Source organism: Scyliorhinus torazame, chromosome 14 (assembly GCF_047496885.1).
Source record: "Scyliorhinus torazame isolate Kashiwa2021f chromosome 14, sScyTor2.1, whole genome shotgun sequence".
In the NCBI taxonomy this organism is placed as follows: Eukaryota; Metazoa; Chordata; class Chondrichthyes; order Carcharhiniformes; family Scyliorhinidae; genus Scyliorhinus; species Scyliorhinus torazame.
In genome coordinates this window covers 43460398-43484910 of record NC_092720.1, presented here as the reverse complement: position 1 = coordinate 43484910, position 24513 = coordinate 43460398, and the positions used below count along the sequence as shown (strand labels likewise).

At 43.5% G+C, this 24513-nt stretch overlaps 1 protein-coding gene across 18 annotated transcripts in view; it reads right to left on the bottom strand.

Moving 5' to 3' along the window:
• LOC140389677 (disks large homolog 1) overlaps positions 1 to 14494 on the bottom strand; it is a 486438-nt gene extending 471944 nt beyond the window's left edge. For 7 of the 18 annotated variants that reach the window (XM_072474031.1, XM_072474032.1, XM_072474038.1 and 4 more), the window contains exons 1-2: positions 13576 to 14492; positions 13139 to 13270 (exon numbers count right to left, since the gene is read on the bottom strand). In XM_072474031.1, the coding sequence (XP_072330132.1) occupies positions 13139 to 13270; positions 13576 to 13594 (151 nt within the window). In that variant the 5' untranslated portion in view covers positions 13595 to 14492. Of the gene's footprint in view, positions 1 to 13138; positions 13271 to 13575 lie in introns of those variants that run through there. The other 11 variants (XM_072474027.1, XM_072474028.1, XM_072474029.1 and 8 more) reach the window with 4 other exon arrangements.
• Positions 14495 to 24513: the final 10019 nt, after the last annotated feature.

The following is a 24513-nucleotide window of genomic DNA, read 5'->3' as shown; positions in this document are numbered from 1 at the left end:
TGTTGTCGTTACAACATTCCACTAGGTTCTCTATCTCCCGCCTGTATTCTGAACTCATCATTATTCGAGATCCGACCCACTATGGTCGTGTCGTCGGCAAACTTGTAAATGGAGTTGGAACCAAATGTTTGCCACGCAGTCAAGTATAATAGGGCGCTACGGTTTATGGAGTAATTGAAGGGAGAGAGATCGAGGGAGCAATTCCAGAGCTCAAGACCTAGGTGGATGAAGCAACAGCCTCCAAATGATGGGACAAAGAAAGTGGGTTACCCACAAAAGGCAGAGCTCTTGGAATGCAGAGTTATTTTAATGCTGGAGCTGACAGAGCTAGACAGAAGTGAGGCTAAGGAAGGATTGAACACATTTTAAAATTGAGGCATTGATGGACAGGTCAGTGAGCACATGGATAATGGGTGAACAGGGCTTGGCTTGAGTTGGGAGTACAGGCCAATGATCTCAGGTTAATGGAATGGCAAAAATAGATGGCCGACAGCCGGGAATGCACTGGCGATTTATACTTCAGAATAACAAAATATTAATATAAAGCCATAGAATTGTTTCCCTGACACTTAAAATAAATCTCAAACTCAATCAAAATTTGTCTGAAGTTTGCAAATGTTTTCAACAGGAAATGACAAACACAAGGGTGCTGCATATTCATGTTTGTTCCTAATTGGAACAAGGTCACTAAGAGTTTGATCAAATGACCTATTGATGATGTCATCAGCAGTTAGAGGGGGCTAGCAGAAAGTCTACACAAGCAGCCTGTGTGACAACACCTTCCTAATAAAGCTCTTGTTTATCTTATACCTTCGTGATCTGCAAGATTCTCTTTTGAAATACCACAAAGGTTAAATTGAATTTGCATACTCAATTACATTGTTCTTTTCACTGATTTCAAAAAGGGAAGTTTCCTATCATCAGCAGTTTGCAAAATTGAGCTTAAAACAACTTGCATCCATAACAGTTATTGATGCAGAAAAGATCTTAATGAACTTCAGAGGCACAATGGGTTAAAAAAATCCAGGATCTTTTTTTTAAAAATCCTGCCCAGATTTTGAATTTCCTTTTAAAGGAAGTGCAAACAAAGTATGTGTAAAGACGAACTTGTAAATAATGTAATTATATTCTGCAGAAACACAGAAGGTTGAAATAAAGTAGTCGAGCAACTTGCTATTCAGGTGCTCTAGAACAGTGTTCTTCAAACTTTTTTTCCGGGGACCGATTTTTACCAACCGGCCAACCTTCAGGACCCAAGCGGCCGACCTGAGCGACCCACTCCGGCTGACCTTCGTGACCCACGCCAGCCGGCCTTCGTGACCCACGCCAGCCGGCCTTCGTGACCCACGCCAGCCGACCCACCATTTTCTCTTACCTTGCTTGCTGCTGATAAAAATGGAGGAAATGGTTTTGGGTCCCTTTGGCCCTCATACATGCTCCTCCAATGGAACCTGTTGGATGAAGGGGAAGCCTTCCGGTGTCGGAAAGCATGGAGCCTCCATCCGTCCAAAGTTGTGCATTTTTTTCCGTAAAATTTTATTAAATAAAACCCCCCCGAACTTGTAAAAAAAAAAAAAAAAAAATTAAATGAATAAAAAAAAATTTAAATGCCACTTGCAGCCGACGTTATTAAAAGCCGGCTGCTGTGCGGGGATTTGCGCGATCTGGAGCGCCGCGAAGGACGGCTTCCTGACCCTCCCTCGGGTCACGCCACCGAGTTTGAAGAACACTGCTCTAGAAAGGTGAAAAGTCAACTTGGGCAAAAAAAGACCAATCGTGGCTTGTTTTTAACCCATTGTGCCTCTGAAGTTCATTAAGATCTTTTCTGCATCAATAGCAGTGTTATGGATGCAAGTTGTTTTAAGCTCAATTTTGCAAACTGATGATGATAGGAAATTTCCCTTTTTGAAATCAGTGAAAATCATGGCCTTCGATAATGCATTTTAAAGCTCAAACTTCTTAGTTGCAGTTTGTAAGTCTATCAGAACTGAATTATTTCCTTACTGCTATTTTAAGACCCAAGAAGATCTAGTTGAATAATATGAATTATTAGTGTTCCTACCAAATCGGGAAATAGGACAAATCAATAGCACCCATGGTGGTAGATGGGGAGACGGGCTAGGAAGAAGAATTAATACACATACTGTACTTCAGTATGATACATCAACCTTCACACCTATGGTGAAAGGTTGATTATGGTGTACCAAAGGAACAAAGGCATACACTGGATTTGCAGTGGAATAGCACACATAGGGCAGCACGGTAGTAGTGGGTAGCACTGTTGTTTCACAGCTCCAGGGTCCCATGTTCGATTCCCAGCTTGGGTCACTCTGTGCAGAGTCTGCACGTTCTCCCCGTGCTGCGTGGGTTTCCTCCAGGTGCCCCGATTTCCTCCCACAAGTCCCGAAAGATGTGTTGTTAGGTAATTTGGACATTCTGAATTCTCCCTGTGTGTATCCGAACAGCGCCGGAATGTGGCGACTAGGGGCTTTTCACAGTAACTTCATTGCAGTGTTAATGTAAGCCTACTTCTGACAATAAAAGATTATACAGGGCGGCACGGTACCACAGTGGCTCGCACTGCTGCCTCAAGGCGTCAAGGATCCGGGTTACATCCCGGCCCTGGGTCACTGTCCACGTGGAGTGTGTACATTGTCCCAGTGTCTGCGTGAGTCTCACCCCCACAACCCAAAGATGTGCATGATAGGTGGATTGGCCACGCTAAATTGCCCCTTAATTGGAAAAAAGTGAATGGAGTACATTTTTTTTTTTATAAAAAGGAATAGCAACATAAATACAGCAGGAATTAGAGTGTGGCAAGTTCACAAAGTTAGAGTCCCACCCCAGGACTTGATGGCCAAGGAAGGTGCATTCAAAACACAATCAAACATGTTAAAATCCTTCCAAACATGCCAATGGCTGGTGGTAAGAGCAGGACAGCCTCTGGTCAGCCACGCCTGATAAGAGTGGCACCCATCAAGCTACAAACCCCTTTGCAACCTGTCCCAGGGATTACTAGCTATGGGAACAGATGAAAGTCTACCTTAGTGCACCACTAGTTGAGGGAAGAGAATTGGAATTGCACAAAGAGGGTCATACAAGATACAGGACAAGGAGAAAGCTATAATAGATGGATGCTGAATAGCAGCACACATTTGGTATTACAAAGCACGATTATACAGCTTTGCCAATCTGAACCCCATTGCAGGTCCTCTCCCAGCTAGACCAAAAGGTCAAGTCATCTTCTTCTACTCTTGTAATTGGTCCCAAAAAATATATCACTAGGACTTTAGTTCATTAGCAAACCACAAAAGAAAACAACATTGCTGAAACACTTTACGAAAGATGCTTTAACACTTTAAATTGATCCTTCGCTAGCACCACATGTGGTCCATCCTTGTGCTCAAGATCTGTGATCGTTCTGCTGTGTTTTGCACTTTGAATCACACTGCTCATATGCTTTGCTGGAATTCTAGTGGGAATTGATAAAGGCATTAGGATATATTACCGAAGCATTGCAATTTTCAGGCAATACCAAATTTATGAGTGGATGGGGTAGGATAGGCAGTGCATGGGTAATAATGTGGAAACTGCAACAAGGTACAAGATGACAAATAAGCTTGCAGAGCGAAAGAATAAATTTGCATTTATATAATGCCTTAAGGACATCTCAAAGCACTACAACCTATGATGCACTTTTACTATGCAATTACTGTTGCAGGAGATAAGTGGATAAATGGTGAATAGAAATTATAAATCGGGTGGCACGATAGCGCAGTGGTTAGCACTGCTGCCTCACAGCGCCGAGGACCCAGGTTCGATTCCGGCCACTGGTCACTGTCCGTGTAGAGTTTGCACATTCTCCCAGTTCTACGTGGATCTCATCCCCACAACCCAAAGATGTGCAGGCTAGATGGATTGGTCATGTTAAATTGCCCCTTAATTGGAAAATAATAACTGGCTACTCTAAAAATGTAAAAAGAAAGAATTAATTATAGTGAAGTCTGGAGTGTCCGATTTGGTAAAAGAGGGGGTTACTCGAATGTTGATGAAAAGTGTGTGTGCAACTTCTCATTTCTCCAACCCAAGGACAACACTTTTTTCAGCACCACTGCCACTGAAAGTAATCAACTCCATACAGTATTAAAGCTGAAATCTGCCTGTACCAATCATTCCATTAGTGGATGTGATACTAACAGTCCAATTGTGTTTTCATAAGTCAGCTTGATTTTAACTGCAGGATTGCTTCTTTAGGAAAGAGACTGTTTGTTCATCTAACTACCAATTCATGGATAGGCTTTTCATCAGCGCATTTTTTGTTCACACACTATTAAAGGGAACAAATCTAAAAGCGAAAATTGTCATGTACAAAGTAAAAAGCACTTTTCCTGTTGCTTCACCTAATCTTCATGATATTTTTGTGCGCTGAGTTTTGGTTTGAACAAAATCCCACAGACAACTTCTGAACCCAATTGAATTCAAGTTTCCTTCCCACTCCCTAAAACTAAAAACTAATGTAGCATTCATTTCTTTTTGAGCTCACGTCCATTATTTCCCCACTCCCACAACAATGTTCTAATTCTCAGTATTTAACGGACTGCAATTTCTCTCCATTTTATAAAGCTCCTTCAATGCGAACAATGGAACTTAAAGTAACAGAGCTACAAGTCCAGCACAAACATAGAATTTCTTATTTTACCACCAGCCAGCAAACAAGAGTAAAATAACAATACATATAAAATGCATGTGCATAACTTGGAGTTGCAAATAAAATAACTTTTCAAAAAATAAATTTAGTGTCCCTAATTCAATTTTTCCAATTAAGGGGCAATTTAGCGTGGCCAATCCACCTGCCCTGCACATCTTTGGGTTGTGGGGGCGAAACGCACACAAACACGGGGAGAATGTGCAAACTCCACATGGACAGTGACCCAGAGCCGGGATCGAACCTGGGACCTCAGCGCCGTGATACAGCAGTGCTAACCTCTGTGCCACCGTGATGCCCCAGCAAATAAAATAACTTGATACATCTGCTCAATTTGTGTCTGGTTGGCCTCAATTAGCTTTCTTTACCTAATGCACATCATATTCACTGCATTTTTAGTTGCATCCTGGAATGAACGTATCAAATATATTCTGTACAAATAATGGTATTTACAATCGGTTACTACATACCACCCAATTAAAAATTCAAAGTTAATCACCAAGTAATCAGCAACTGAAGAAACCTCAACATTCAAAGTGGTTAAAAAAAAGTTCCAAATTTTTTTCTGCACCCAAAAGATAATGAACACAATTCAAAGTTTACCGTCTAACTTTACATCCCACAACATGCACCCAAAGCTGATTTGCCTGAGCAGGTCATATCCATTTACTGAGTACCTAAGAAACCAAATTCCATACAGTATTTGATTTCACTCGGTCTTTGCCCTTATATAATCCAATACCATTCCTAAATCGGAGAATTAAACAGCTCTTTTCTGAAGGCGGTTAATTAAAACAGCAAGTGCACTAGCTGGAAATCTATTCCAGTCCACTGTGGGCTAAAAATATCTCCATCACTCCCAAGATTTAAAAAATGGACGTTCTTAAAAGCAGGAGAAAAATCCAAATATATTCAATATTATTATGCAATAAGAATAATATGAACTCCTAATAATGCAATACACAATTAAACGTGACAGTCATTACTCTTTATCGAACACTGGGTTTGAGTGAGTATTAACACAAATATCTGGCAGCAGGAACGGGAGGCGGGACAGGTCAGATATCAAGCTACAAGTGAAGTTCCAACAGTATTGCCATCCTTCAAACTCCAATTGGCATTAAATAAACAATTCCTTAAAGACCCCCCACCCCCCCACACACACACACAAGAAATACACAGGAGCAGGTGCCGTGATCAACACCAACTGGCTGATGACCAGAACATGAAATTTCAACGGCAGTGTGATATCAGGTTACAGTGCAATGAAACAGCATACCCTGTAACATTTATCCAATGTCACCACCCCTCCAACTGATCAGAGTCTCCAAAATGTTTTTTTAGCACATTTACCCTGAATACAAGAGTATTGGAGCTAGTGAATCTTAGAACGCAGGGGGCCAATCAATCAACTGTACCCAAATATCGAGAAGGTGACAAAATTGGATGAGCAGAGACCTCAAGAGGTTGAAGGTTACAGAGATAAGGGATGGAGGTGGGGGGGTTTGAACATGTCGATCAAGAAGCATTGTTGGATTAAAAGGATTTTTAAAATATTCTTTGATGGCGTGTGAGCAGCACTGGTAATGTCGGCATTTATTGCCCATCTCTAATTGCCCTTGAACTGACTGGCTTGCTGGTTATTTCAAAGGGCAGTTGGAGCCACATACAGGCACAGATGGCAGATTTCTTTCTCGAATGGACATTAGTGAACCAGATGAATTTTAGATGGCAATCAATTATGGTTTCCATGGACGTCATTATTGAGACTAGCTTTCAATTCCAGATTTTATTCATTCATTGAATTTAAATTCCACCAGCTCACAGACAGGGCATTAGCTTTACTAGCCCAGTGACATGACTACTCTCCACTATCTCTTCCAGTGAGTTAGTGAGTACAGGAAGTGATGAGTGAATGGGACTTGGGACAAGTTAGAATATGGGCAGCAAGATTTCAGATAAACTCAGTTTGAGAGGATGCAAGGTAGAAGGCTGACCAGCAAACACTGGAATAGTCATACGAGTAGTCATATCTAGAAAAATAATGAGATGAGTTGAGGTGGGAGCAGAGACAGGCAATGAGAGTTAGAAGTAGGCAGTCTTGGGTGATGATGGGGTTGGAAGTTCAATTAAGGTCAGATGGGGCACTATGGTCACAAACATTCTGTTTTAGCCTCAAGCTGGAAGAGCTATCCAATTAGTCCTACTCACACACTCCTTCTTCAGAGCCCTGCAATTTTTTTCCTTTAAGTTTGTATGTAGTTAAGTTATAATTATAGAAAATAGTGGCCCTAGACAGAGTTCCATGTTCAAGACAATGTACATTTTCTATGTGTAACTAGTTAAATTCAATTCTAATGGGAGGAGTCAGATAACAGATTTTTTTTTTAAACTACAAAGCAGCAGTAACATTACAGATATATGAAAAGGCAAGAATAAAAGAGGTGCTATTTATAAAAAAACACGCCTATAAGTGGCTCCATAATACAAAATGAATAGTGTGCACTGCCAACCTATACGAAATTTCTGACATCCTTGACTTGTGAGCAATTCAAACTCAAAATATTGCAGAGAGCTCCATGACAAGGTGCTTTACTCTTCCCAACAATAAATTATAGAAAATAAAATGGACCAAGAAACAACTTAATTGCCGAACTACCTGGCTCAGTGTGGGATGCTGCTACCATCACCCTCCAAACCTTAACACTTGCACGCTCATACTCAGTAGCAGAATGCTGCGTCCCTGTTTGGTCAAGATCATCACACGCATACACAGTTGACAACCAGCTGAATGCTACCATGTGTATTATTATTGGAACATTCTGCTCAACACCATTCCTATGGCTCTCGGTGCTGCCAAACATCACTCCTCCACACCGACTTGCCACAAAATAATAAAAGTTCACAATGCCCCACACTGCCACTTCATGCTGATCTATTCAGCCCACCCAAGGTCTGATTCCCATCAAGAAGGTCAATGTGAAAAAACAGTCCCATGCAGGACTTCAACACAAATTCCACCTAGACAAATTAATGGGAATCATTGGACATGACAAACATGTACCTTGTCTCAAACCAACCCAACAGCTGTTTGGTTTTGACCTTCCAAGGAAAGAGTGGTCTACCTTTAACAGGTTCAGGACTGTCCATGGCCCTTGCTTGGCCAACCTCCAAAGATGGGGCATTAGTGCCAGCCTCCTATGCGCCTGTGGAAGAGCGCAAACTATGCACCACAACCTAGAAGAATGTCCAATCCACAGACTCAGCAGAGGCCTATCCACACTGAACACAACAGGACTGAAAGAAACTGCTTGGTTTAGGGACTTTGCATTCACTAAAGGGCAGCACGGTGGCACAGTGGTTAGCACTGCTGCCTCACAGCTCCAGGGTTCAATTCCGGCCTCGGGTGACTGTGTGGAGTTTGCACTTTCTCCGTGTCTGCGTGGGTTTCCTCCAAGTGCTTCGGCTTCCACCCTGAGTCCAAAGATGTGTAGGTTAGGTGGATTGACTCTGTTAAATTGCCCACTAGTGTCCAAAAGGTTTAGGTGGGTTTACTGGGTTACCGGGATGGGGTGGAGGCGTGGGCTTAAGTAGGTGCTCTTTCCCAGGGCCGGTGCAGACTCGATGGGCCGAATGGCCTTCTTCTGCACAGTGAAATCTATGATCCATGCGCTGTACATGGTTTAAACATGTACTGTATTTTAATGCAATCAATCATTCAGCACGGAAAACATACAATTATAAACATATTAACATATTAGCACTTATGAAACAAAATAGACAGTTTGTTTTCCCGCCATCCCAAAAGATCAGCAGCTAAACCAAGTCAAAGCAAATGGAACGGTTAAGATCAAATTCAACATGGTTATTCTGTGCGTTTTCCAATATATTTGCCAACTATTAAAAAAAAAAGACACTGGCAATATTCCCCACCATACATTCCACCATCGGCCATCTGGATTTGGGTTGAAAATTCCTAATGCATCACAAATAATAACCTGATAATGCAACAAAAGTCAACATACCTTCTGGTCCTAAGTCATGCAGCATATTCAAACAGAAATGGAAATGCAACACCACAATAGTAAGAATGAATGTTTTTTTTTTTTTAAATCACAACTTCATTACAACAGATATCCTTCAGTAAATTGAACACTGCAGTCCAATCAATGGTCCTGTACCGACCTTAAGCTTTGCAATTAAAAATGCATCTGTTGTAAAACCTTGAGTGGATTACTGCCGTGCAATTTACCAAGATACAACTATGACCTTCAATTACAACAGGTGGTTCATTTAAAAAGTCCCAACTTCAATCATTTTACAAATTGCATTTTTACATTAGCGAACAGGTGCCGGAATGTGGCGACTAGGGGCTTTTCACAGTAACCTCATTTGAAGCCTACTTGTGACAATAAGCGATTTTCATTTCAGATATCATCCTACAAGGTGTCAGTCAACTTTATTATGTTGACTTATTCACTAAATACCTCTTCCAACTTTATTTTTCTTAAGGGTAATTCCCAGAAGTTGTAATTAAGCTTCTAATATTTGTTAATGTTACTTTTGTATTGGTGACATCAATCAACCACTTGATTATATGTTGAAAATCCAAAGATTAATCTGGTCTGCAAAGTTCACGTTTCTGGTTTAAAGAGCATAAATCAATTTAGGTTGTAATGGACAGTCACACTAGCTAACAAATATGTTGGTTGATCCCCTTAATATTCAGGACTCGGTTTCCGTCAACCCTGCCAAAAATGCATAAAGTTCAAGTCAATATTTCATGAGCTCAATGCAGTTTTGTGGGCATAGCAAAAGCATGAGAAAAATCACTTCTCCCAGACTTGCTCCATGAATGAATGAAAATGAAATTAAATTAAATTTGCTTATTGTCACAAGTAGGCTTCAAATTAAGTTACTGTGAAAAGCCCCTAGTCGCCACATTCCAGCGCCTGTTCGGTGAGGCTGGTACGGGAATTGAACCGTGCTGCTGGCCTGCCTTGGTCTGCTTTAAAAGCCAGCTCTTTAGCCCTGTGCTAAACCAGCACCATTCTCCCAATTTTGTAGAATCACCAAATTTACACTACTTCATTGGTGATTTCATTTTGTTCTTGTGTGTATCTGGAGTAAAGACCATCAGCCCTGTTTATATTTGGCACCTTGTAACCCAATTTATAACTGATATCAATGGAGCTTAAATATCAGTCTGTTGGAACAATGCCAAGGAGTGAGTCACTTTTGTAGGCAATTGTTTTTCTAACCTCATAGGGTTTATACCACAGCTTTGGCTGGTGGGGCAATATGTAGGTGACATCGCCACCTTCCCAAAAGAGACAATGTGGTGAGCTAGTGAGAATGCACTTTCCCAAAAGAGGCAACAACATGGTGAGCTAGTAAGAATGCATGATGCAACCCACACCAAGCTAAATACCCCAACTTCCTCTGGGAACAAAATACGCCGGTCAATCTTTACAGCTAGAGGAAAGAATGGGAAAAGCTTCAGACCATTCAGGAATTTGAATCAGGGGGTTGTGCTGGTATCGGAAATCATAGTACCATCAAGTGTCCTTTAAAGGATACTCACGGTGCAATTCAGAATTGGTGTTGTCACCTTTCCCAACCTGTCTAGAATTGGTGTTCAGTCGTTAACTTACTAAAGGATATTACCCATCAACATTTTCATATGGTATCTTTCTCGCTCCCCCATCTCTATTATATTCTGTAGTGCATATCAAAAAGCAAGTTCCACAGAAAATTAAGGCCATTTGTAATTAAGCCTCTGGCTCAGCAGAAGAGAACTGTCTTTAAACAAATGCTAATTGGACAAACATTCAGAATTAGAAATGCTAACACTATTACTTGGCAAAGAATGACAAATTTACAACAGCTCATTTAATGCACCATGTCTGCGATGGCTCTTTACTAGAGCAATCCACTTTCTTCCTTTTTCCCCCCATATGCTCCCTGATCCAAGCACTTTATTACACAATTTTTTTTTCAATTAAGGGGCAATTTAACATGGCCAATTCACCTACCATGCACATATTTGAGATGGGGGTGAAACCAACGCAGACTCGGGGGAATATGCAAACTCCACACAGACAGTGACTCGAGGCCAGGATCAAAGCCAGATCCTCAGCACTAGCCAACAGTGCTAACCACTGCACCACCTCATCCTCAATTTCCATTCTCAAATATTTCAGTACTTAAAAGAAACCTCCCTTAACTTCTTGTTCATCTTGTGATATTAAATAAATGGCCCCTCATCACTGACTTTCTCTCTCACTCCAATAGCAATGGTCTTTACTCTTCAGAATATTAAAAAGCATTAAAAGTTTCTTCTTAGCCTCCACTGTTCAAGTCGGATTGGGGGGGGGGGGGCTGTCTCTCTTCATATCCATGGCTTTTCATTCCAGGCGACAACCTTGCAATTTTACACAAGTGATCACTATGATTTTATTGTCTTTTCTATTATGGGTAAACTGTGGACAGTACTTGGTGCTTAACTGGTGTCTTTCAGAAACTAAAGCTCCATACAATCTACACCCCTGCTTATAACAAAAATATATATTTACCTTTATTACGGCTATGCACCTGCAACTGAACTTAAACATCTCAGATTCATACACAGGTTTTTGTGTTGAGCTTATAATCACACTGTTCATGTTTTCTTAGAATGCATCAAAAGTTTCCACATTTAACGTGCTTCTGCCACCTATCTGCCCTTTTGGCCAACTTTGTCATGTCCTTCCATAACCCTTGACAAACCCCTTTGCCATTTGCCAAGCCATCTACTGTTGTGCAGTCAACAAATTCAAGTTTATATTCCTTATGCCCAAATCCAAACCATCCAAATTACAACAGGAAAAATTGAGCCCATAAGTTTATAATACACAATTTCTAAAGCTTTGTCAATCCAAGCATAATTCATTAACCGTTACCTTTTTTGAGGTCTAACCAACTTTGAATCCATTCTCCCTCATTAAAAAAACAACTCAGTACATACATCAAGCCGGAGACGAACACTTTCTGAAAAATCTATGTAATTTATAGAAATCTCACGTCACCATCAGCCGGTTTCTATTCTCACATTCTGTTGGATAAAGGTCTGCACTAAGCTCATTTTGGCTGGGTCAGTGGCAAAATTCCACAATTTATCATCAGAAAATGTGAACATATGAATTAAGAGTAGACCACTCGGCCCCTCGAACCTGCTCCGCCATTCAATAAAACCATGGCTGATTTGATTGTAACAAAGCACAAAACAAAAACCAATACCTGGGAGGTGAAGTAAGTTTTTTTTTACCGTAGCTACTGGCCCTTTTACATTGCATGTTGGACTTATATTTAAACAGTGAAATGCACCTCATATCAGCACTAACAAGTCATTCATTCAGGACTGTGGGTGGCCCTACAATGCGGACTGGAGCTTGGGCAATAAATGGCAGCCCTGCCAGTGATACTCATCCCATGAACGAATGAAGAAGTTACAATTTGAATGCTAGATTATTTCAATGTATTTGACTGTCCAATGCGAGTCAGGTTACTACAGAATACAAATAAGCAAAGACTTTGCAATATCAATTTTCTCTTCCTCTTGATCAGGAACAATGAGATGGGGTTTGAATGAATTGCACGGTACTCTGTCCGAGTGCGAGATGGTGATTACGTTGAAGAATTTTCAAATGAGGAAAGGATCTTCACATTTTGGCAAAATCTAAAGTGACATTCAGAATTTCAGTGCAACTTCCAACATCCGTGTTTTTACTTAAAAACGGCAACTATCATTTGGCGGGGGGGGGGGGGGGGGGTGTCAAGGTTGAAATCAAATGATAGGATTTTCCATGCAGTAGCCATCCCGTTTCACAGCAACATCTCAACATGTCTGCAACTCAAAAGCCTGAGCTGCAGAGGGGCCACACAAGCCGAGTTTGTTTACATCCACAAATCACGCCCCTCACTCCACAATGCTTCCTGTTCACCGCACACAAACCGCCCAAGTGCTCATGAAGGCATCAAACACATGACATCCGTGAACCTGCAATATGACCGTTCAACACTAGGCAGAGTGGATCAGAAATGCCGCGCTCCTGTTGCTCTCATGTTAGTGCAGTAGAAATGCCTCGGTAAGGGTCGCCTAAAATATCTGCCGTGTTTCACTGGTCGCTTTCCTCTCCTTGGTGGGAGGGAGAATCGTTCGGCAACAGGCTGTCAGCTCAAGAGGGGAGGGAATGGCACTGTTACTGGACGAGAGAAGCCACGGGATGTCCGCGTCTGAAAACGTCTAACCTCAGGAATTCGTTTTTTAAAAACCCTTCCAATTCAGAATTACCTACTGATGTTTTAAAACCTCACATGCACCAGTTCTGCTGTTAATCCCCAAAACTAATGTAGGTGAAGGAAGACTAGGTGCAGAGTGGTTTGCATACATACCTATTAATGCTTGGAAGAGATTGCTGCGGAATATGTTGATGACTCTCTCGATGGAGGCACGGAGCTGACGGTCTTCAGTCTTGCCCAGCTTGGCTCGGTAATTCTCCAGGAGCTTCAGGGCTCTCTGAGCATCTGAGTAACAGAGAGAAGCAAAAACGACCATTTACTGACCCGTTCCTACACCAGCTCCTGCAACTGCAAAGTAACACAACTTTATCCAGCGTTGTTTACCACCTGGTCTGAGCTTTTTTTTTTTGAAACCTTGGCTAAAATCCGGTCGTTTTAAATGTCACTTCAGTGGTGTTAAATGCAAAACGTGGTGTTAAATGCAAAACATGTTACCGCACCTTTAAGCGAAATTATTTTTTGAAATTAAAACACTGAAGCTCAAATTATTGCTGAATAGAGATCAGGAAAGTTAACATTTTGAAACTCACCTTGCTTTCGAACCGGCATCCTCCTGCTTCAGGTTTCCTCCTCCAGATTTTAAAAAAGGTTCACAGTTGGGAAGTCCCAGTTCCAAATGATCCTCAGAGAAATCCCACGGGCAGTTTCCTTTCTTCAGGGCTCTTTATATTTAAAAAAAGTGTCCTGACAAGTGTGTCAGACAGAAGAGAGAGAGAGAGGGAGACTGACTCCAGCTCTGCCCCAAGGAGCTGTGCACAGAGGGCAATTAGTTATCGCTGGCAATTCCTCCCGCTGGAAAACAAACTTGGGCTTGGCCGGTTTCGAGGAAGGGATTTTATTTAGTTTCTCTTTAACATTCGTCTGTTTTATATAGACACAAGTGGGCTGACCGGTTTGCGAGGTCTTCCGCCCTCAGCACCTCATCCCCGTCTGGGTTGTCCCTCCCCAAGCCTGGATGATCCAGTTCTCCCGGTGCCCGCTCACTGCTTGTCCTACTTTCTCAAGGTGACTCCGGGAGGGTTCTGGAGGGACCCTCCTCCCCCACCTTGAGGGGGGGTGTCCCAGTCCCTGCTGCTCCTCCTCACACTCAGAGTCACCCACTGGGATGGGGAGCTTCCCCCCCTCTCTCTCTCTCTCCGAGGGGAGGGGGTTTATTTGGGCTTCCCTCTCTGCTCAGTATCCGGGGAGCAGCGGCCTCCCCTCCCGGTGCAGCCCTGAGGCGGGGCTGCCTGGCTGACTCTCTCCTCAGGCGGCTCCGGGCTCGCGCTCCCTTTCCCCGGTTGGCCGGGAGTTGTTGTTGTTGTCCTCCTCCCGCCGCCTGCTCCGATCCTGGTGCCCCGGGTAGGGGGGAGGGGAGAAACCAGCTCCCACCGAAACAACAAACTTTCCCCACCGCCGCTCCTCCTCCTCCTCCTCCTCCCGGTGAGTGACTGAGAAATTCCAAACTTTCCACCAAAATGGCGGCCGGGACCGGGAATCTCCGCCGCGTGACCGGCCTCCCGCCAATCGGGAGTGAGCTGGACGAGGAGGGGGCGGCGCTGAGGTTTAAAGGAAGGTACGTGGAGATGCTGCTCAGCGACGGGAGAGGGGTTCTCACCGTCTGGCAATACCCCCCATCCCACCCAAACTCAATCATTATAATTCCCTCCCTGCAACTCATCACTATCCTGCCCTCCCTGCAACTCATCACTATCCTGCCCTCCCTTTCTCTAAATCACTCCATCTCTCCTGCCTCCAACTCAATCACTCCTTCGCTCCCTCTAACTCAATCACTCCTTCCCTCCGCCAACTCAATTACTCCTTCCCTCCCTGCCTCTATCTCAATCACTCCTTCCCTCCCTCTAACTCAATCACTCTTTCCCTCCCTATACTCAATCACACCATCCCTCCCCACCTTGAACTCTATCCCTCCCTACCTCTAACTCAGTCACTCCTTCCCTCCCTGCCTTGAACTCAGTCACTCCTTCCCGCCCTGCCTTGAACTCAATCACTCTTTCACTCCCTGCCTCCAACTCAATCACTCCATCCCTCACTCTAACCCAATCCTTCCTTCCCTCCTCTTAAGCTGAGGTGAGAGTGACTGCCCTTGGCATCAACAGAGCATTTGCTTGAGTATGGCATGAATAAGCCCTGGCCAAACTAGAGTCAGTGGGAATTAGGGAGAAAACTCTCCACTGGTTGGAGTCATACCTAACAAAAAGGAAGATGGTCGTTGTTGGTGGATGTTAATTATCTCATGCCCCAGGACATCGCTGCAGGAGTTTCTCAGGATAATATCCTAGGCACAGCCATTTTTAACTGCTTCAAAAATGACCTTCCCTCCATTATAAGGTCAGAAGTGGAGATGCTCTCTGACGAGGTTCTCTGATGATTGCACAATGTTCAGCCTCACTCGTGACTCCTCAGATACAGAAGCAATCTGTGTCCATATGCAGCAAGATCAGGGCAACTTTCTTAAGGTGAAGTGAGAGTGACTGCCCTTGGCTATGGTTACAAGGGCAGGCCAGAGGCTGGAAATTCGATAGCAAGTAACTCACCTCCTGACTCCCTAGAATCTGTCCACCCCCCACCATCTACAAAGTACAAGTCAGGAGTATGATGGAATACTCTCCACTTGCCTAGACGAGTGCAACTCCAACAACACTCAAGAAGCTCAACACCATCTTGGCCAAAGCAGCCTGTTTGATTAGCACCCCATCTATCGCCTAAAACATTTACTTCCACCACCACTGATGCACAGAGGCAGCAGTGATAATGTACTGCAGCGACTCCCCAAGGCTCTTGACAGCAGCTTCTAAACCAACAACCTCGACATTGTAGAAAGGCAAAGGAAGCCGATGCATGGAACAGCACCAACTGCAAGTCACACATCATCCTGACTTGGAACTATATTGCTGTTCCTTCACTGTTGCTGGGTCAAAATCCTGGAACACTCTTCCTAACAGCACTGTGCAGATCACCACGCTATATGCACTGCACCAGTTCAAGAAGGCAGCTCACCACTACTCACTGTCAATTAGGGATGGGTAATAAATGCTGGCCTCGTAAGTAATGCCCACATAATGTGAACAAATAAATAAACTCTCTTTCCCTTTCTAACTCTATCCTCACTCCCTTACCTAAATAAATCACTCCCTGCCTCTTCAACTCAATCACTCACTTCCCAAGTGAGGGAGATGGAGAACCTGGTGGAGTGATGTAATGACAACAATCTCTCCCTCTATGTTAGCAAAACTAAAGAGCTGGTCATTGACTTCAGGTAGCAAAGCACTGTGCACACACTTGTCTGCATCAACAGGGCTGAGGTGGAGATGGTCGACAGCTTCAAATTCCTAGGTGTGCACATCACCAAAAATCTGACCTGGACCACCCATGTCAACGCTACGACCAAGAAAGCACAACAGCTCCTAGACTTCCTCAAGAAACTTAGGAAATTCGGCATGTCCACATTGACTCTTACCAACCTTTACAGGTGCACCATAGAAAGCATCCTATCTGGCTGCATCAAAGCCTGGTATGGCAACTGCTCGACCAAAGACCGTGGAAACTACAGAGTCGTGAATACCGCCCAGTCCATCACACAAACCCACCTCCCACCGATTGACTCTGACTACACCTCCCGCTGCCTTGGGAAGGCGTGCAGCATAATCAAAGACTCTTCCAACCCAGCTTACTCACTCTTCCAACTTCTTCCATCAGGCAGGAGATACAAAAGTCAGAACACACACTAACAGGTTCAAAATCAGCTTCTTCCCTGCTGTTGCCAGACTCCTAAACGACCCTCTCATGGACTGATGGACTTATGGACTGATCTGATCTCTTCACACGTCTTCTCTAATGAGTAGTACTACACTCCTTTATGCTTCGCCTGATGCCCGTGTCTATGTATTTACATTGGGTATTTTATGTTTGCCCCATTATGTATTTTCTTTTCATGTTTGGAATGATCTGTTTGAGCTGCACGCAGAACAATACTTTTCACTGTACACGTGACAATAAACCAATCTAATTGCTCTCTTAACTCAATGGTTCACTTCTTCCCTCCCAACTTACCCTACTTCCACCTTCTTCTTTATTATTAGTGTCACAAGTAGGCTTACATTAACACTGCAATGAAGTTATTGTGAAAATCCCCTCGTTGCCACACTCCAGCGCCTGTTCGGGTACACTGAAGGAGAATTCAGAAGGTCAAATTCACCCAACAAGCACATCTTTCGGGACTTGTGGGAGGAAACCGGAGCACCCGGAAGAAACCCACCCAGACACGGGGAGAACGTGCAGACTCCGCAGAGACAGTGATCCAATCCGAGAATCGAACCCGGGTTCCTGGCGCTGTGAAGCAACCATACTAACCACTGCTACCGTGCTGCTCAGCTATCATACACCATGCACCAAATTGGAAAAAGCTTCCTTGTTCCCATTTCGTTCTCAAACACTTCTTTCAACATTATTTTCCCACAAATAACATCGCCACCCCATGCCCCAGTCTTTGTTGTCAATTATATTTTTGAAAGAAGTTGAAAGCTGTTTCACCCCCAGCACCTCCATTGTTAGCTCCTAACTCTGCTCCTGTGTCTTATGGTTAAACATCACATCATTGATGACATTTTAATCACTTTTTCTAATGTCTGTCCATCAAAAAAGAAAGTTTACTGATTATGTTAAGGTCACGAAAAATGGACATGAAATAATCTTTGGAAAGATTGTATTAAGTATAAAATGTTGCTCTGAGATATATTTCCTTCATTATTTTATTTTACAAAGCCGCTTCAGGCAACTGAAATGCTCCGTAAAAGAATCACAGGAGTTCAACGGAATAAATGATTTTAAATGGATGGAATTGCGCGCGTTGTACTGTGGAAAGGATAATGCTGATTCACTCAGTGAATATCCACTTTTAAATGTGCGACTTTGTTTACAAAGCGTTCGTTTGTTAGTGAATTACAAAGTAAGGATATATTTTTTTGATACAGTGACTGTAGGCGGTGGGTTTGTGTTACTACACCACATACACGTTAAGCACCTGGATGTGTGGCCACCTCGGGGTAACGGGCTCTCTCCCTCCGGATTGTAACCAGACGCTTTTTTTTCCACTGCTGTCTGGATAGGATTGGAAATCAATCCCCCGACAGCTGGAAATGACGGAACCAGGCGAGACAGCTATATTTCTAACAAGCAGCTAGATTTCTAACAAGCAGATGACGGCGACTAAAGCTGTTACTTTGAAATGCCTTGATCCCAGAGCGATAGACGTGGAGGTTTTCTTGCCTTCGCGCACTCAAATGCCAACAAGACTGACTGTAAAATGCAAATCCTTCCCAATTTGAGGCCAGTCTCGCGATATGTTTGTCAGGCGTGAAAATTCAACACCTTGGTCCCTCAGCGGTCACCTGAGCGAAAAATGCAATAAAGTTAGAACGCCTGAATGTTGGAGGCAGAAGCAGGATTTGTTAGGGAGTGGAGAGTAACTTTAGCCTCTGGAAGCACGGAGCCACACAAAACTTTCATTAAAGATCTGCAATATCTGTGAACTAATAAACTCGTGAGGTAATTGTACATTATAAAAACGCAAGCGATTGTCCAGTAAAGAGGGTAAATTGGAGGATTTGGGAGAGGTATTTTTTTTGAAACAGCTTAAATCAGGCTTAACGGGGACAACAGTTCCTTTCACTGATAGATAGGCACATCTGTAATCTGTTCTAATGAATGGGCATCGACCTGAAATGTTAACTCTGTCTCTCTCTCCACAAATGTTGCCAGACCTGCTGAGTATTTCTAGCATTTTATGTTTTTATTTCAGATTTCAGGCAGCCGTTGTATTTTGATTATGTTGGACGTAAAAAGTAAGTATTATAGTTTATTACAGTTTATCAAGGTCCTTGGCCATACCCTGTAAGTCCCACTCCTCTGAACATCCAGGTTCATTAGGGAAAACAAACCTTTTGTGATCCATCTGGTGCATTGCCAGAGAAAATTCTTGATGACTTTTTTTCAGAAGTTCAAAGAGGATCAAGATAAATGAGCATCTGTGTTCTGATCACTACAAAGGCCCCATGGGATCACAATTAGACAATTTATCTCATTCTTGTCAGTAATCTGGTGGATCTCCTCAGAAGTGGCATTGCTTATGTCTTCAGTGATGATAATACTATTCTGAGATGGGTCCTTCTATCTTGGGCACTAGGTGTGGGAATTGGTTCTAAGACAGACTGTAGTCATACTCTAATATCTGCTTCACACTTGTTAATCGTACTTCATCTACATAGTGTGATCATGTTGCTCCTAGGCAGGATTCCAATCTCTCTCTACAGAGACAGTATTAAGTCATCATCTGCATCATACATTCACATATCCCATCTGCTACCTCTTTTTACTACAAATACCACCCTAAATAAGGTGGCTAACTCATCATCGAAAGTCAAATTGCAACCAAATGACTGCAAGTAGGACTGAATGATTGTAGACAAATGTCTAATAACCTAATCAATAACCTTCAGCAGGATTCTCCTATCGGGCGACTACGTTTGGACGCCGGTGTAAAAACGGGAGTGTTTTACCCCGGCGTCAACAGGCCTTCCGCCGCCCGATTCCCCGGGCCACAGAGGGCCAGCATGGCGCTGGAGTGGCCCATGCATCAACTGGGCGCCGAGGGGTCCGTGCATGCGCAGTGGCACCGGCGGCAACTCGCGCATGTGCAGTGGCTTTCTTCTCCTCATGGCGCCAACGCACGCATGCGCAGTGGCTTTCTTCACCATGTCGGCCCCGATGCCAAATGGCGTAGGGCTACAGGAGCTGGCGCGGAAGAAAGGAGGTCCCCAGCCTGAGAGGCCGGCCCGCCGATCGGTGGACCCCGATCGCGGGCCAGGCCACAACGGAGCCCCCCCCCCGGGATCGGACTCCCCTCCCCCCCACAGGCTGCCCCCAGACCCTTCAATGCCAAGGTCCCGCCAGCTCAGAGCATGTTAGAATGGTGCCGGCAGGACTTGGGATTTTTGCTACGGCCGCACAGCCCATCCGCGCTGGAGAATTGAGCGGGGGGCCGCGTGGAGCAGCCCCCGACCGGCGCCGCGCTGACCACGCCGGCGCCAATGGCACCGATTCTCCGCAGAGCAGAGAATTGCATCCCGGCGTCGGAGCGGCGTGGCGCGATTCGCGCGGTACCCCGGGGATTCTCCGACATGGCGGTTTGTCGGGAATCCCGCCCCTTGTTTATCATAAAAATAACTGTAAATGCTGGAAATCTGAACCAAAAACAAGAAAATGCATAAAAACAAAAATCAGTTTGGATTTGCTGAGAGTTTCTAACATTTTCTGCTCTGACCAAGAATGATTGATTGTGATGTTGCTCACCCTCTTAACAGATACTGCAACCTTTTCGGTTACAAACATACTAGATAATTATGTATTCCATTCATGAAAAAAATTCAATGAAAAAAAAAGTTGTGGAAATGGTTGGAAATGTTGGTAGCAGACTGGGCATCAGTAAAAACTTAGCTCTGTGAGCAATTTTATGCACTACACATGCTGCATCTACCCTGAAGCTTGCATTTAGCAAGCGGCGATTTCCCCATTGTCTCCCTATAACTATCGGTTCACATTTATGAGATATCTATGCCCTTTATGGTTCCTTCAACTATGCTCTACTATTATACAAAATTGCACATTCTTTTAAATGTAACTCTTCGTTTGAAGTATAATTGCATGCTATATTGTAAGGAGTGTTCCATGTTGTACAAACTCCAAAAGATTTCACAACGTGTTAAGGAAATAATTGTAGCATTCTGAAGTTTTCTTTGAAACAATCTTTGTATTTCATGTATTGATTTGGATAAACTTTAAAGATAGTTACAAGCAAAATCTAATGTAAATGTTTTGCTATTCATTCATGAGTGGGCCAGCCAGCATTTGCCATTCATCACCAATTGAACTGAATGGCTTACTAGGCCATTTCTGAGGGCATTTAAGAGTCAACCACATAGGTTTGTAAGATATAGGAGCAGAATTAGGCCACTTGGTTGGACGATAAGGGAATAGTGTAGATGGGCTTTAGAGTGGTTTCACAGGTCGGCGCAACATCGAGGCCGAAGGGCCTGTACTGCGTTGTAATGTTCTATGTTCTATGTTAAGTCTGTTCCACCATTCGATCATGGCTGATCTCATCCTGGCCTTAACTCCACCGTCCTGCCCGTTCTCCCTTACCCTTCAACCCATTAAAAATCATCTGTCCAACTCCTTGAATTGACTAACTGACCCAGCATCCACCACATCTGCGGTAGTGAAATCCACAGATTCACAACCCTTTGGGAGAAGACGTTTCTCCTCAACTCTGTTTTAAATTTGCTATTGATCTGGAGCCACATGTATGCCAGATCAGGTAAGGAAAATTACTGAAGCAGATGGATTTCCACAACAATGATTTCATGGTTATCTTCAGACTTTTAATTCCAGATTTTTTTGCCCTGGTGGAATTTGAAGCCAGCCCCCCCCAGAGGTTGCCCCAAGATCCTGGATTACTAGTTCAATACACAACACTTTTGTCTCCCCTGACAAGTTTGATGTACTGTATTCAAAAAGATGTAAAGTATTCCATTAATTAGACTAAAGATGGATGAAAACTCAACTCAGTGTTTCCACTTTTTTCTAAAGGTCATTTGTTTCATACTGGTAATGAACATCACCCAGCACCAAATCATCACAAGGTCCAAAATTAAAGAGAGAGGTGACTAATGTCTCAGCACTAAAGCAACCCAGCCAAAGATAAAAAGTCTAAGTGCAGCTCACAACGAATCTGGGAAATCCAACGCAATCCAGAACAATGGGATAAAATAAAGACACCTGTCCTATACGCCTGTGTCCGCACAATTGGGTTTGAGCTTCTCCACCACCAGGACTGGTTCAAAGAAAAATATGGCGAAGTTTGTGACCTCATGCCGTGGCAGAACAAATCAGGATGACAAGTCAAGAAGGCAACATTCCAAGAGCTCAAGTATTATGCCTAACAATAAATCCAGAAAAACGTGGATGAGAGAGAAAGCTTGAGAGATCCGATAAAATGGCTGACCACCATGACATGCAAAACATTTTTTTAACTGCTAGAACCATATGTAGATCAAAAACAAATGGACAAAATCCCCTTTGCTTACAGGATTGTGTGTCTCTTCTAAAGAATGACAATGACATTGTCAATACTGGAAAAACAAATTTCAACAACTCAACCATAAATCTACCGTGGTAGCTGATATTCTCTGGGCTATCCCCCAACTACCCTGTGGTAGTACGTGTGGGTGAGCCACCATTTGGTAGAGTTTCAACAAGTAATCAAATGGATGAAAAAAAACAAAGCCTGCAGTCCTAGTGATACTCCAGCTGAGGTCTTCAGAGCTGGTGGACCATTGCTCACATCAAGATCCATGCATCCTATGGGTTTGGGAGGCAGAGTTGAAGAAATCCCCTCCCCCCCTCACCTCGACTTCAGGAATACCATCATTGTAACTACCTTCAAGAAAGGAGACAAATCCTGACATGCATTCACCGGAATCGTCTACTTCTTACGGCTGAGCAAATCCTCCTAGAACCACAGCATAAGACCATAAGACATAGGAGCAGAATTAGATGACTTGGCCCACCGAGCCTGCTCCGCCATTCAATCATGGCTGATATTTGTCTCGTCCCCAATCTCTTGCTTTCTCCCCATAAACCCTGATCCCCTTATTGATCAAAAACCTATCTATCCCTGTTTTAAAGACACTCAGTGATCCTCTCCACGTCCACTCTATCCTGGTCATGCAGTATCCTGTAAGTTTCAATAAGATCCCCCCCTCATCCTTCTAAACTCCAACGAGTACAGACCCAGAGTCCTCAACTGGTCCTCATACGACAAGATCTTCATTCCAGGGATCATTCTTGTGAACCTACTCTGGACCCTTTCCAAAGCCAGCACATCCTTCCTTAGATAAGGGACACAAAACTGCTCACAATACTCCAAATGGGGTCTGACCTTGGCCTTATATAGCCTCAGACGTACATCTCTGGTCTGGTATTCTAGCCCTCTTGACATGAATGCTAACATTGCATTTGCCTTCCTAACTGCCGACTGAACCTGTGCTTTAACCTTAAGAGAATTGTGAATAAGGACTCCCAAGTCCCTTTGTGCTTCTGATTTCCTAAGCATCTTCCCATTTAGAAAATAGTCTATGCCTCCATTTCTCATTCCAAAGTGCATAACCTCACACTTTTCCACATTGTATTCCATCTGCCACTTCTTTGCCCACTCTCCTAGCCTGTCCAAACCCTTCTGAAGCCCGCCTACTTCCTCAATACTACCTGCCCCTCTACAGATCTTTGTATCATCTGCCAACTTAGCAACCGTGTCTTCAGTTCCTTCCTCCAGACCATTTGAAAAGTTGTGGTCCCAGCACCAACCCCTGTGGTACACCACTAGTCACCTGCTGCCATCCTGAAAAAGACCCCTTTATCCCCATTCTCTGCCTTCTGCCAGTTAGCCAATCCTCTATCCATGCCAGGATCTTACCCTGAACACCATGGGCTCTTAACTTTGCATGGCTTTTGACTTTCCAAAAGAATCTCTGACACGGCCGTTATTGTCTGACTAATCCAAATAAAATGTCAAGGACAACTCCAGGAACTCTTCATTGCCTTGATTGACCTAACTAAAACATTTGACCTAGTAAATCAAGAGGTTCTGTGATTTGTGCTCCAAAGATGTGGGTGTCCAAGAAACTTCATCACAATCCTGTAATTGCTTCATGATACTACTGCAAATGTCCTGAGTGGGTGATCTGAAATAGATGTCTTCAGAACATGGACCAGTTTCAAGCCAGAGTTTGTGATAGCCCCTATTCTGTTCACAATCTACCCGACAGTGGCCATTCATCTCAACAAAAATCAGCTGCCCTCTGGTGTGAGTATTAAATACTGCCTGGATGGAAAACTCTTTAAGTCCCCTCCATTGCAGAACTAAACTGACCACCATAGATATACATGATCTATGGTATGCGGATGACTACAGTTTTGTTGCCCATCTATATCAGATTTGTAAGCCACTCTCAATCTCTTCAATTCTGCACACAAGAAACTTGATTTGTCCTTGAATGTTGTCCAAACCTGGTCAGCCAAATATTCAAACTCCATAAATGTTGAAGGCGAGTCTCTGGAATATGGGGAGCATTTCCCTTACCTTAGCAGCCATCTCTTTCAAAAGGCCACCATTGACAAGGACATAAACACCAGATCGGTTAAGCCAGCTCAGCCTACTGTAGCAAGTGTTTGACAACAAAGACCTCTGCAAGTCAACAAAATCCTATGTCACGAAGAACACTGATGTTATCTATGAGGGTATTCCAACTTGGAACATTGGTTCGTGGGGGTGGTGTATAGTTTTGTTTTTGGAATGATGTGAGGAGTCAAGCGAAACCCCAGTAAGAATAAGCAGTCCAGTTGTCATGTAG